The 14,627-nt window shown below is 43.1% G+C and overlaps 1 protein-coding gene across 6 annotated transcripts in view; it reads left to right on the top strand.

The window, feature by feature from the left end:
* The window catches only part of KCNMB2 (potassium calcium-activated channel subfamily M regulatory beta subunit 2), a 138,705-nt gene extending 125,921 nt beyond the window's left edge, over positions 1-12,784 (top strand). For 4 of the 6 annotated variants that reach the window (XM_033068723.1, XM_033068720.1, XM_033068722.2 and 1 more), the window contains 3 exons: positions 936-1,106; positions 3,550-3,745; positions 10,595-12,784. In XM_033068723.1, the coding sequence (XP_032924614.1) occupies positions 936-1,106; positions 3,550-3,745; positions 10,595-10,879 (652 nt within the window). In that variant the 3' untranslated portion in view covers positions 10,880-12,784. The remainder of the gene's footprint in view (positions 1-935; positions 1,107-3,549; positions 3,746-10,594) is intronic. The other 2 variants (XM_033068721.1, XM_033068719.2) reach the window with 1 other exon arrangement.
* Positions 12,785-14,627: the final 1,843 nt, after the last annotated feature.

Here is a 14,627-nt window from a genome sequence, read left to right as displayed (position 1 = left end):
CACAGGAGATTTTGACCAGCCTCAGGTCTGTAAGTACATTTTAAACCCACAAAGTTTGAGTGTGTTTGAAATGTACTCAAATATTTCCTTCTCCACCATTGTGTCCTCATGACCCATTGAATCATCAAAGGCTCGGAGATGAAAGAAGGACTTATGGTTAGAAAATGCAAAGGACTCTCTGCTGAAGGGGGAATGGTTTGTTGTATCTTCTTTTTCTTTTCTTTTTCTTTTCTTTTATTTTTTTTAATCCCAGAACAAATAGCTCTGGTGGATAATTCTCTGTGAGGGTTTTCACTGTAATGAGTAACTGGGCTTCCAAAGTGCTGGTTTATGAATAAAGTAAATAAGCTCCCAATAAAAAAAAAAACCCCACAGAAATCAATTGCAAAATCCCCATAGTCTTTCAAGAGCTTTGAGTCACATTCAGGGTGGAAAATTGCCCAAACTCATAGCCTGTAGTGAATCAAAAGAGAGCATGGTCCTTTCAGATAATATTAATTATGACTTTCTTTCATATTTCCTACATGTGGTAACACAAGACCTGTTACCCTATTCAGCTGGAGAAAAGATGCCTCATACACCTGAACATCTTCTAGTGGCCTAAGATGGCACTGGCAGGTCAAATGCACCTCTGGGATAATTCTCCTGAGCCAAAGAGGCTGTACCAAAGAACTATTTACTGAGCTGGCACAAGTGTCTAATGTTTGTATTTGCTGTAAGGGGTTTTTACCTTTTCAGAAATGGCTGTAATTTATTTTGGAGATGAATACATTTCCACCAGGTCAGAGTGAAACCCGCTGAGAAAGGACACCTGAGGACCTTTAAGCCTTTCTCTCCCACGAGATGGGTATGGAGGTGGAACTGCCCACCCTGTAGAGTCTGCATTGATGATTAAATATGAACTTCACATAAGAATGTATTATTTTCAACCTCAGAAATATTTACCAAAAAATCAGGGATCACGACCTGCTGGACAAAAGGAAAACAGTGACAGCCCTAAAAGCTGGAGAGGACCGGGCCATTCTGCTGGGGCTGGCCATGATGGTGTGCTCTATCATGATGTACTTCCTGCTGGGAATCACGCTGCTGCGCTCCTACATGCAAAGGTAATTCCGTGCCTGGCCCTGGCTTCACACCCCCTGCTCCAGCTGACTTCATGTGCTTTACTCTTCTGACTCTTTTTATTAAAGTTTTATAATTGTTGGTTTGGTCAGCACAAGCCTAACTCTGCACTTCCTTGCCCCAGGGTAAATTAGGCACGGCCACAGTGAAAGCAGTTCGAGTAATGCTGGCATAAAGTGAGGGAAGATTTAAATCCCTGCTTGACAAAATCTCGATCCACAGGCTTTAGACTTGGCCCAGTTTAACACCGGTATAACATATCAGCTGGCCTGCAGTCTGCTGAGCCTTGTGAGCTTCTCAGGGGCTGCTGCTGCAAAGCCCAGACTCAGGACAGAAGAGCAAAAATTGTTTTGCAGCCTTGAGAAACGGTATGCTTCCAAATGAAGGATGGAGAATTAGTCTGGGAAAGAAATCAAGCTCTTTGTAGCATGTAGTTTTCCATGTTGGTTATTACTTTCATTTTAACAAGTGAAATCCTCGTGAAAGATAGTAATTTGCTGAAAGCCAAAGACCATCTTTCATCATTCCTGTGCTGCACTTAATTTTTCTGAGGTTTTCTCTGGTTTCCTCCTCTGCCACCGAGCAGAGAGTTTGGACTGTGATTCATTAACAACATTTGCAATCAGTTTTCAAGCATCAGCTCTATTTAAAATCCAGCTCAGACTGCAATAAGACTGTGATGGGTTTTTTTCTGCCCTGATTGGTGGAGTTAAGAGAATGAAAAATGTGTAGCTGGGGATCAAAATATTAGTCTGCCATGCTCCAAACCACGCTAAGGCAGGGGCACATACCTAGAATATTTTGGGTAAAACACTATAGGCTGCTTCTTTAGGCACATGCAAGAAGTGCCCTCAGTTAACTGGTGTGAACATCCTCAATTATACTGGTGCACCTGCATGAGAATATTCCCTCTCGACCCTGAAGTGATGAGGAATACAGATGAGGATGAGCTGTACTGATTTGCAGCATCTTATTTATGGGATAAAGTTATTTGTCCCTTTTTAAATCAAGGCAAGATTTAGATTTTGAAAACTGAGATCAAGACCTGTTAGGTATCCAAGGGCATTTGCTATTCCAAATTGCTCTCCCAGATCTTTCAGCAATATCAGGGTCAATTGCAGAGGCTGCTAAGGTCAAAATTGCTCACATGGAAATAGTTGATTTATATTATGCGATATGTGAAAAAAAAAACCATGCCAGAAGATATCAAAGCACCTCCAAAATATCAACTATTCCATCTTCACAAGTCTGTGGTAGGTAGGTGTTGCTTTATTACCCCCCTGCATGAATAAAACAGCAGCCAGAAATGTGAAAGTGAGGAGAAGACAACCCAGGAGCCTTTGCTGTCTCTTTTTTCAATACAGCTCTCCTCAGGGGCTGTTCTCCTTTATAGCAATACCCCTCCAACAAATACTGCCTGGGAGGGGGGAAAAAATCCTTTCATTCAATTTCCCCCCAGAAAATACAGCATAATTTAATATAAATGTAAAACGGAATATGCAAGCAGAATTACTGCCAAAGTGAAACAGCTGTAGAATTAGTCAGAAATCTTTTATATCACTTACTGTGTAAAGACTCTCATAGGATTTTTGGGGGGCAAGCAGACCCTCATCCCCTTCCTGGTAGGGCAAGACAGCCACATTGGGGGTGAACTGATGGGCTGAGCAAGATTAAAGGGGACCCTGGGTGAAACCTTCCCCAGCCCACAAAGGGCTCTGTGCAGAGCCCTCAGTGTGCCCTTTCCCCAAGGGAAACACAGCTGGAGATCTTTAAATACATGCCAGCAAACACTGCTAGTGCGCAGCCAGGCTCCATCGTTCCAGTTTTAGCCTCTGGTGAATTGGAGATGAGATGGAATCCTCCAGGAAAGTTACAACCACTGACTTAATTTATAGAAAACCAAGCAAGCTCCACGAGGAAAAGCTTTCCCATAGGTAGAGCTGCATGAGGTACCACTTGAGGGTTCCTATATCTTTATGTACATGAGAATCCATCCTGCTAATTCAAAATTGTCCTCTCACCCTTCACTTCAAATTGACCTGGATTTTGAGTTAACCCTCAGGTCTTAGCTAGGGTGTCTTGTCAGGCAGCACTGTGTGTGTTGTGCTCTCCCCAGCACAGGCTGCTCAATTTTCTCCTCTCTCTGCTGACACCCTTTCAAATACACCTTCTCCAGGGTCAAAGCTCCAGTTCCATTTATACACAGACATAAGTGAATAGGGTAATTTTGTGCCACAGGCTAAAGTTTGGGTACTACAGAATAAAACACAATGCAATGTGTGACATGAGACTGCCCAGGCTTTGCTGCAACACGTAGCCTCTCCTACAAATTGCCCCCAGAATTTCTCTGATGGGAATCCTGAGATGGCTTTAGTGCTTATTTGCCTATTCTTGCCATGCTCTAATGTCTCTTTTTTTCCTGCTCAGTGTCTGGACAGAAGAGACTCAGTGCTCGCTTCTCAATGCATCCATCACAGAAACCTTTAACTGCTCATTTAACTGCGGTCCAGAGTGCTGGAAAATCTCTCAGTACCCCTGCCTGCAGGTGTATGTTAATCTCACCTCTTCTGGCCAGAAGCTTCTACTCTACCACACCGAGGAAACAATGAAAATTAATTCTGAGGTAGGAGCACAGAATAAAATTTGTTCCTAAATGGGTTTCTGGAGGGCTTCTCATCTCATTACATCCATTCCTCACTTAAAAGCAATATAGCGCTTCCAGCTCCTGTTCACTGACAAATACAGAGCAGAGAAAGCAGAGATCAGTGCACAAACCCAGCTCACACATCTGGAGAGGGGAAAATTTCTGCCTCCATCCATTCCACACGGGGGGCTGTGCCTCCCTCATCCTTTCAGGGGATCACCCAGCACTTGTCACATTGATATTCTTGTGGAGCTGTGGACAAGTCACTTCCCAGCAGCGAATGGCTCCCCATGACAGTGAACATCCCCAGAAATGTGCAGGGAGCATCCATATGGCAGTGAGAATGGAAATGGCCATTCTGCTGGGCCAGGCAAGGTGAGACAAGAGCCCATCTCCATCCCTGGTGGCAAACTCTGTGCCCGAGAGCTCCACTGAGGGCAGCTGTGCTGCCAGGTTACAGTCACTGCATTTACCCTGCAAACATCCTCAAAGTTTGCTGAGTGGGGAGTGCTGCAAGATAAAAGCAGCAGCATAAATATAAAAGGCCTGGCTTTGGGGTGTAAATAAGACAAGGAGTTGCCTCATCCTGACAGCACAACTTACCTGATTCCAGACGCTGAACTAATGGAATTATTCTGAGCAAGTGTGAAGAATTCCCCTCTCTGCTTCTGCAAGTACAGATGTCATAGTAACTCCAGCCAGAGGGGATGCAGAGAGCTCCTGTGTGATGAGGAGGTGGTGAGCAGAGGTACAGAAGGGTCTCCAGCAGTGGCAGCACAGCCGTGTGTGCCAGACCCAGCATCACTCCCCTTTCACAGGCAGCTCCAGCTCCTTGCACAGAGAAAAGCGAGATGGGAACAGGGAATATCCCTCTCCTCTTCCTTTCTTCATACTGACAGCACCTCTGTCCCTGAGAGAACAAACTGCAGTGAGCTGGGACGCAGTGCAATCATGAATTTACAGGTGCCAGGTTTTCTTTAACTACAGTAATTTCACAATTATAATTTGCACCATTTTGACTAAAATTTTGGTCCAAACCCGAAGTGCGGCTTATATATGGACAAAGAATGAAAAGTTGCTGTTTTTGTTTGGAGGGCAGGTGTCTGCTGAGAAAGGCAGGAGCTCCTCTTTGAAATGGAGAATGTAAACCCCCTCCCTCCAAATTATTATGATTTTGAAATCCAGGGGCTTTCAGGCAAAAATATGGGAATTAGGAATAACAGTTCTTTTCTAGGGAAATTAAAATAGAAATACAGTGCTACAAAGAACAAACCCCAAACCCTGACACAGTCAGAGTACAACCTGACACCCGTCAGGCAGGGTGTTGGCAGCAGTCCCATTCCATGGTGGCTGCATCCTCCTGCAGTGACAGATGTGGCTCAGTTGGAGCAGTGCTCCTGTACAAGGTGCAGTTTCCCTCCGGAGCTCCAGTGGTGATGTGGAGAAATCCGGTTTTCCTCTGGAGTCCAGTGGAGAAAGGGGCTCCCTTAGTGTCCCAAAACCTCTGTTTTTATCTTGGTAAGAAATGTTGGGCTCTTCCCCCTGGCTGGAGCAACTCCCAATGGGATGCAGTAATTTTATCAGTCCCACAGTGGGACTCAATGGCCATGAGCAGAAAATGACTCATGGAGGAAGGATGGGCTGTGAAAAGATAAAGAACAATGCCCTGCCTGGTTTCAATGGATGGCCCATTAGCAGAATATCTCCCACAGAGATCAGGATCACTGCCCCACCCTCAACAGATGGTGATAGAACAGACACCTTTTATCACACTCTGCATTGTAACATGTGGCTTATAATCAGGTGTGGCTTATGTATGGACAAAGAATGAAAAGTTGCCGACACCCGAAAGTGCGGCTTATACTCAGTGCGGCTTATAATCGTGAAATTACTGTACTTGGTTATCCAAGGTCACTGAACCCCAACCTTGGCAAGCACACCCCAGAGCAGCAGAGCCCCAGATCAGGCTGCTGACAACGTAACCTATTGTGTTTCTATTTATGGCAGCCCTTCAGTAGAACAAATTACTTCTGCATATTAAGATGAAGTGATATTAAAATTAGTCAAAGCATGGCATGGTTGCACTAGGCTGCTTATTCTGCTGGATAATTAACTCTTGTGGCTGAGAGATGGAGTCCTCTGGATCTGAAGTGTGAAATGGAAAAGAGTTCCCCCTTTTTCCCCTCTGCTCTGGCATCAGTGCAGGAAGAAGCTTTCACTGTTTGTGAAGCCTGAGGCAGGACAGAACCGAACTCCTGCTGGGTCACAAGCAAAATCATGATGTTCACACCTCAATTTGATTAAAAGAGATCAGATAAATCTCTGTGCTCCACTGATCCAAATAAATCGAGAGATTCAGTATAAATCTCCACATTCTGTTATTGATCATTTTTGTTTGCTGAAACGGACTTTGAAATTCTCCCAGATGCCACCTCCTCTTAATTTAGTGTAGGCACAGTTAATACTTCTCCAGCCCAAGGTTGTTTTACAGGTTAAGCTCTGCTCTCAGGAGGATTCCTAGGTTTTCCTGACATGCAGCTGGCTATGTGACCTGAATACAAAAGCAGCTTTGAGTGGAAGTTTGCAATGTCTATAAATTACCTGTCTTCTTGCTCGTGGCTCAGATCAGCAGAGTTTCCAAGCTCAAATCATCACAACCAATCTCAGCACTCCAGTTGTGCTTTCCCCATCTCTGGCCAGAGAGCATCCCCATGCAGCAGCAAAGCAGTCCTGAGCAGGGCTGGGTGGTGATGCTCCAGATGGGTGCTCAGCTGCCTCTCTCCATCCACTTAGATCTGTGCTCTCTGTCTTTACCCTTGCCAAACAAAACAAAACAAAAACCCTCCAAAACCCACAAAAACACAACAAAAACCAACCAACCAACCAAAACCCCAAAAACAAAACCCACAAATACACAACAAAAGCCAAATAAACAAACAAACCAAAAAAACCAAACCAGAAACAAAAACTATGCCTGGCTCACTGAACTCTGACATTACTGGAGACAACACAGAGCACAGTCCTGACACTCCAGTGACCTTCAAAAGGTGAGCACCCCTCCACCCAGATCTCTGCTTTGCTGGGCACCCACACACAGAGACAGGGCAGCATCTGGAGCCTGTCTCTCTCTTCTCCCCACCAACCAGCAAGGATGGAGCAAAATCCTCTTTGATTTTAAATAATGGTTTATCCAGGAGAATTGCTGTCTAACCTGGCTGTCAGCTCAGAAGGTGGAATAAGGAGTAGGTACAATTTATACTGAGATCTACAGCATGCTGCTGCCAGTCTCTGGTGGGAATCAGTGGGAAGTCAGCAGATATCTGTCAAGCTGCTCTAGTCTTTCCAAGAAAAGCACATAAGATTTTTTTTCTAGTTTTTCATTGCTCTCCCTGTGCCTACTTTATCTCTAGCCTTTTAGGACAAGCCCAGCCCCATGTCATTACTACAGACTGAATAGTTTAAATGCTTCCATGGCTGCACTTTCCTTCCTCAGCTGCCAAAGGCTCCAACAGCCTCTGCAAGAGGTAAATCAGTCACAGAGCCAGGCTGTCACTGTGAGGAAGGGCTCTGGTAGTTAAAGCAATTAGAGAGGCCCCATTTTTATCTCATATTATGTAGTTTTGACTCTTTTCATGTCATTTGAGCTACTGCTGGTTTCTATCAGTTCTCCATTAGTAGATAACAAGAAGGATTTAATCACCAAAATCAGCTCCAGCTGCCTGAGACTCAGAAGTGATGTGGACTCTCAGGGTTTCTCACTGAAGACTCAGGTATTTATAAGCCAAGAAGGAGTTTGCTTGGTGCAGGGAGGGGAAGCAGAGGTGCTCAGCTGTGGATTCCCGTAGACCCAGGCTGCAACTGAGAATTCCATCTGGAGGAATCAATCCAGGCCTACTCAGACACAGAACTCCTCCTTCAACCCTTCTCCAAACTTGTTGCACTTTCCCAAAGAGGTGTAAGTTGACATCCTGACACTTTCTCACATCCTGCCTCAGTTTCCAGGCTCAGCTTGGACACCAATCCCAAGCACAGATGTATGATGAGAGTTGTGCATTTCATTGCTCAGCCTGAGCTGGGGGATTTTCTGGCAGCAGCCTTTTAAGTGCATCTTCATTGATTTAAGGGAAACTGCCTCCAGCTCGCCTGGAGAAGTTGTGTGATCTCCATCCTTGGAGATATTCATAGCCTGACTGGACAAGTCCCTGAGCAGCTCTGCACTGAGCAGGGCACTGGACTGGATGTGTCCAGAGGTAGTTCACACAGGATACCTACCCAATCCTTCATATTAGGAAAGTAGAGATGAAAACATTTATGACAACTTCTATTTTTAACTGTCTGGTGGATCCTTCTTGTGCTCAGATTGCAAGGAGCACAAGAATCACCCTTCTCATGCTGTATCACAGAACCTTCACCTGAGGCAGAGCACCAGACTTTGTTTACTTGCAGATTTCCAAGTGTTTGACAATGCAGAAGTGTCAAAAAACATAGATTTAATCATCTACATCCACAGGTACAACACAACAGTTGTTGATAAAAAATTCCTTACCAGGCACTGGAGAAGACTATCAAAAATTTAAACTAAGCAAAACAAAGAAAACATCAATGCATCCTTTTATTGAGTCTTCCTACTTGTTTGCCAAACACCTCTGAAACACAGCCCTGTGCTATCCCTGGGATCTCACTGGGAAAGCTGAGATGTTGAAGGAGGCCAGGAGCACCCCACAACCAAAATTTATTGTCTTTGTGCTGAGGACCTTCTCAAAGCTAAGACCAAAGTGTTTCCAGGATCCCAGGAGAACCAGAGTGAGGCAGAGAGCACACAGAGTAAAGGGCACACACACCTTGGAGAGCACAGCCTGGAGAGACAGCACAAGGAGTCTGGATACCAGGCAAAATAAATCAACTTCCCTTTTTCTGTCAATGGGAAGTTGTATTTTGCAAGAGTGGCCAATTTCTCATTTAATCACCTCATTCAGAATACTTCATAAGAATACCAGAAACAGAAATGTATAGCAAGAAAACAACAAGGAAAAAAACCAAATCCCCCCAAAAAACCACAACACAGACCGATTTGAACTGGAAATACTGTTCTTATGACAGTGATAACAGATAATTTATTAAGGGAAAATGAGGAATGCTTCACTGAGAAATTTCCCCTACTTAGCAGATTATGATCTATTGAAGACTCATGGGCACTGGAAGAGGGCTCGTGACTTTGGACATTTAAGACAAATTTGGTCAGAGTACAAGAGAATATCCTATAGGGAGCAGGCACGCACCAGCAGCAAGATGGATGAGATATTAATGCTCTGATATTTTTCATCTCTAATTTCTAGAGCTCTATGAAATATTCATAATGGCAGTGTGGCCACGCTCCACCATTAATGCTCCAGTCTGCTAACGACAGACAATCTCTCTGCCATGCCTCAAATCATATTCTGTGTTAATAACTTGCCAATGAATCAATCAAATCCTGTTATGAGGTTAATCCTTTGATCATAATTAGGACTAGAGATTTGTTGCAGGATGTTAAAAAAAGAAGTCACGGCGTGTCACGAAGAAGAACAGAGGGACATTTATAAAGTATGTACATTAAAACAGTAATAATCAAAACCCATGGGTCACATTATTTTAGTCAAGACATCTTTTTTCCTTTGCAAAACTCACTTTCTCATTAAATTACGTGGGGCTGCTTTAGTTTCTCAACAGGACAAGCAGCCTGCTGGGTCCCTCCCAGCATGTCCAACAAGAAGTCAAGGAGCAGATTTCCATTCAAAATCCTGTGCAGGTGCAGAAAACTTCCAGATTTGATGTGGTGTAAGTGCACAGAAAAGAGAAGGAAGTGAGAGGCCCTGGGCTGCTCCCATCAATCATCTTCCAGAGCACCAGGAGCAAAGGAAGTTCAGGGGTTTCTGCTCTAGGTCAAAAGTTGTCCAGATGTGGCCTCAGTGCTTGTGTCTGCCTCCAGCCCACACCAGCTCTTGGCAGGGAGTGCTCAGCAGAGCCCAGGGTCACTGTCCTACCTTTCCCATGAAATATCCTCAATGTATGGGCTCCATAAGGCAGTTTTTTAAACAATTTGCCTTTAGTATTTGCTGGAAATCTAGGTTGCAACTGTGCTAGACAGAGCCACCCCCATATCTTATTTCCTTTGGGACTAAAACTGACATTCCAGGATCATCTTCAGAGAGCAGGAACTGTTGGAGTTAGGCTGGGTTCAAAAGCAAAAACATCACTAAGAGCTCCCCTGGCAACCAGGTTGATTTTCAGATAGAGGCCTAATGAAAGTCCTCTGGGCAGTCAGTAGGAAAACCTACACTACTTATTTGTCTCTAGCTGAGGCATTGCCCCCATGAGAATATTTGTGTAAAGGTCTCTCCTCATCCTTCTCCCCTCTGAGTGAACTCCTGTGCCCGCTGTGATCACTTTGATCCAAGCCAAGTGGGATCTAAACTACCAGATTTGTATTTACAGAAAGTCAATTACCCATCTAACTGCAAGCATATGTGTGCCACTTAAGATGAAGAGGTACTTCATCAGTTCTATTTTTGCATGTGTAAATTAGCAGTAATAATATATTCACCTATCTCACAAGGCACTGTGCAGATTAAAGCATTAATGTTTGAACAGCACTTGGAGGTTCTCCAATGGGAAATTCTGTAGATGTGCAAAATATTGAGTTTTGCTGTGATAAATTTATTATTAGCGTAATAGTATTCCACTCTTGTTGTGAAAAGCATAATCATCTCGAGATTTCCCCACTTGCCACCTGAAAACAGACACTGTAACAGGTTTGGAGACGTTTTTCTCCCTCTGGTTTCTCCCCAGTGCTCGTACATCCCCAAGTGCGGCAAGAATTACGAGGAATCCATGTCGCTGGTGAACGTGGTGATGGAAAACTTCAGGAAGTACCAACGCTTCTCCTGCTTCTACGACCCCGAGGGCGTGCAGAAGAACGTGATCCTGACCAAACTGTACAGCTCCAACGTGCTGTTCCACTCGCTGTTCTGGCCCACCTGCATGATGATCGGTGGGGTTGCCATCGTCGCCATGGTCAAGCTGACTCAGTACCTGTCCCTGCTCTGCGAGAGGATCCAGAGGATCAGCAGATAGGAGAGGAGACTCCTCTGAAAATTAACTGCAGCAAAAATACTGTTCTTCTCATTCTTCACCAAAGAACCTTAAGTTTGTAATGTGCAAGTCTGGTATAAGTTCCTTACTATATTCTTCTAAGTAGAGCAATAATGCAAAAGCTGTTCTATATGCAAACATGATGTTATTATTATGCAGACAACTGAAGAAGTTCCTGTTTTGTGTTGATTGTCTCTATGATCTTGTTTTAAGCTGGGATTAGTACTTTATTTTCTACAGCCAAGATAGGGCTCAGTGTGACCATTGGCCAGGCTTTAGTCAATTGATGTTTTTGGTGTAAAAGATTCTGGGGAAATTCACTGCTGGACAAAGGGCAGCCGAGCACTTGTGCATCATTGAGGTCTCACACCTGGTTCAGTTCATTCAATGGATTTGTGGCTTTGGCTTTTTAATATTGGCTGCAGGGGTGAGGGGCAAAGCACTGATTAGGGTTTTTTATGGCAAGATGGCACAAAAAGAATGTATTTTGAGGTTGGGATAAGCATACAGTATTTTCAGCCTCAGTAGGACTTGGTGATGCTTTGTGTTTGCTCCCTCAGTTCAGAAGTCAATTGTACCCTAAGGTGTTTATAAGGTGTTTTGGAAAACACTTTGGAGTTTTATTTTGTGTAGTGCTATAATTTTCTTCTGTCTTATCAACATAACTTTTGTCACTTGCAGAAGCTGTAGCCAAAAAGCAAAAACCACCTTGTTCCATTTTGTATTCTAGTCTGAGCCCTATTGATGGAGGTGGGACCAGAACTCCTTCTGTAAAGGTTTATTATTCATTTGTCTTGTATTTGCTACCATATCACTGTAAAGAAAAAAATAACACTATCCGCTATTTTTTCATTTTTTACTTCCAACTATTTTAGATTTTTTTACTTGATATATACAGATATATATATATATATATATAAAGAAAAAGCTATATTATATCCAGTTGTGTATTGAAACTTGTTTAGGGGTTTTTTTTCCTTTATTTTTACCCACTGGAAAATGAACAATACAACTCATGTATCTGTAACCTTCATTCTTGGATAATATCATAACATGGAGAAGCAGCACTGCAGGATCTTATCCAATATTCATGATGTTGTTTCAGTCAAAGGTCTCTGTTGCTATGACATGGGAAATGACAAAAATCTCATCCAGTTCTACGGCTCTATTAGCTGAATTGTTAGATAATCATCATGATGCATTTGGAAATCTCTCCTGACCTTAACTCACGACGCAGTGCTGACATGAATTATGATTTACAAGACCCAGGTGCAATAATTTATTGGAAAAACTGAGAATCTGGCTAACTTGTTGTCCTATCTGTCAGATATTTACCACAGTATACTTGCCAGTCTAATTTCATACACACTGTAGTCACAATTTCTGCATAATTTACTTTTATTCCCCTATAGAAAACATTCCTTCTTACGTTTTAAAGACATCTCTCTCAGTTCCTCATGTTGCACCCAGCCTGAAGAACAAAACAAGGCACATCCTGGAAGCAATCCTGTAAACTCATTATCCAATGGCTCAAAGAAACCATATACAGGCCTACTCAAACCAAGAAAATTACATTTTTCCCTTCAAAAAGACTGCAAATCAAGTATTCTGCCTAGTTCATCTATATATATATGTAAGTACCTTTCCTCAACATAGCATTAAAAATTTCAAGATGTTACAAAACAAGTCATGCAAGTGTAATGTGAGCTGTAAAAAAAAAAAAAAAGAAAAAAAAAAAAGACTTCTCAGCAGTGAAAATAAACCTGCAATCTTGTAATCAGTAGTATAATTTTCCTTAGGTAATTAAATTCCTGGAGGGTGGGGGGATAATGAAGGTTCCAAAAATATGTAATAAAAATATTCAATTAAATCTTCCAGATTTCAGTATCTTCTGCCTTCAGATCTGGCTTGTTTAATCAAACTGCTTTCTGTAGCTTCCATTACCCAGGCAAGAGCAGTGCTGGTGCACCAGGGAATTCACAAATGTCCATTGGCAAACACTCAGGTTTGATCAATACGTTGGAATTGCAGAAGCCAGCACTGGAGATTTGGGATCCTCAGCATCAGTGGGGCTGGGCTGTGCTGCCAACCACAATTCCCAAAGCAGGAATGCTGCACAGAGCTCTGCCCTGGTGGCTTTTCCACACCACCACCAGCACTTGTGCTGGCCATTTGCACAGTGATTTACGTGCCTTGGGACATTTTTGGTGCCTGTGTTTGTGTATTTTTGCTCGGTGACAGGGAAGCTGATTGTTCCTGACATTTACACATCAAACGCTGCTTTCAACATATCGTGCCATAAAACATCTCACCAGAGCTCCTGTGGGTGAAACATCTTGCTGCTGTTGTAGGCTATAATCATTTTGTTGACATTAAGGGAGAGATCTGTGGGATAGCAAAACAACTTGAGTAATTGGATGGAGTGAGGTAAAACAATAATTTTGAAGGGAATTATCCATCTGATCCCTGGCACTCTTAACCCCCTACTGAAGTGTTAGCACTGCAAATGGGATTTTTGACAACTCCTGCTGCCCCAAAGAGAGGTGGTGTTTCAGCAGGGATGTTAGCCTGCCCTATTTCTTTCTCTGTTCTGTTTTAATGTCATATTTTCCCTTGCAAAAGGCATTGATGTTCCTACAGGCAGCTCAAGTGAATGAGAAAAACATGTAATGCAATTCAGCAGCCAGGCAAACCTGCCCTGCTTCTAACACTGGTTCTGACTGTTCCCAGCACAAACATTTCAACTCTGGATGTCCTAGCTGGGCATTTGGGACAGCAGGGAAAGACCTGTCCTGGAAAACAGGGAGAGGTGCAAGATTGTGCAGTATTTCCAGGCATCAGAAGCCTGTGACAAGCACCCTTGTGTGATTTAAAATGATTTAAAGCATTCATAAGTATTTCAGATACCAAATTCCCAAGGCCTTTTAGTAGTTGTTATTTTCTTAATTAGATTGTATATGTCAAGCCTTATTCCTATTCTGGAACATCTAAATCTGAAGCTGAAGTGTGAACATCCTTGCTGTAATACTTGGAAATTTGGCACCTCGCAGCAGATTTACTAAATGTCACCGGCTAGGACAACAGAGAGTTTATTTTGATTTCGTTTTCTTCATTGAGGAGATGTCAATTTATCTCACAAAATGTACCCAGCAGAAGAATACCTATCTGCAGGGTGAGCTTGGGTGAATGCAGCAAGGAGAGAAGGATCAGGAAACACAAGAAGAGGAGGCACATCTCAAGGATGCAGTGATTTCCCACCTGGAGGACAAATAGGGAATACAGTCCCACCTTGTGACTTTATTTTTTTTCTTTTGTTCAGAGGATAAGAGTGAACTTGGGTAATGAATTTTTAAATTCTGTTTGAAAAATAGTGTTGGGGTAAGGGTTAGGGTTAATGTCAGTTCAATGGAAGAAGTTGCTGAGAAAGAACTGGCTGGTGTCAATCTGTGCCAGGAGGATTCCTGCTCTCACTTGACTGCCAAACCTTTGACCTCACAGCAGTACAAACTCTGTCATGAGTGGCATTGTCCATTTAATATGACCTTTATAATTTTTCAGCTAATTTCCCTTCTCATACAGTCACACCAGTATTAAATTAGCTCCAGGTATTCAAGGATGTTATCCAATATCTCTGCAGCAACACAATTTTTCCAGAGACTCTGAGCATGTTCTCTCCATTAGCCACTGTACTGTTCATCATCCATCAGAGATTTGGGAGAATCCCTCACTT

Source organism: Catharus ustulatus, chromosome 10, assembly GCF_009819885.2.
Source record: "Catharus ustulatus isolate bCatUst1 chromosome 10, bCatUst1.pri.v2, whole genome shotgun sequence".
NCBI lineage: Eukaryota > Metazoa > Chordata > Aves > Passeriformes > Turdidae > Catharus > Catharus ustulatus.
This window is presented reverse-complemented; position numbering and strand designations above follow the sequence as displayed.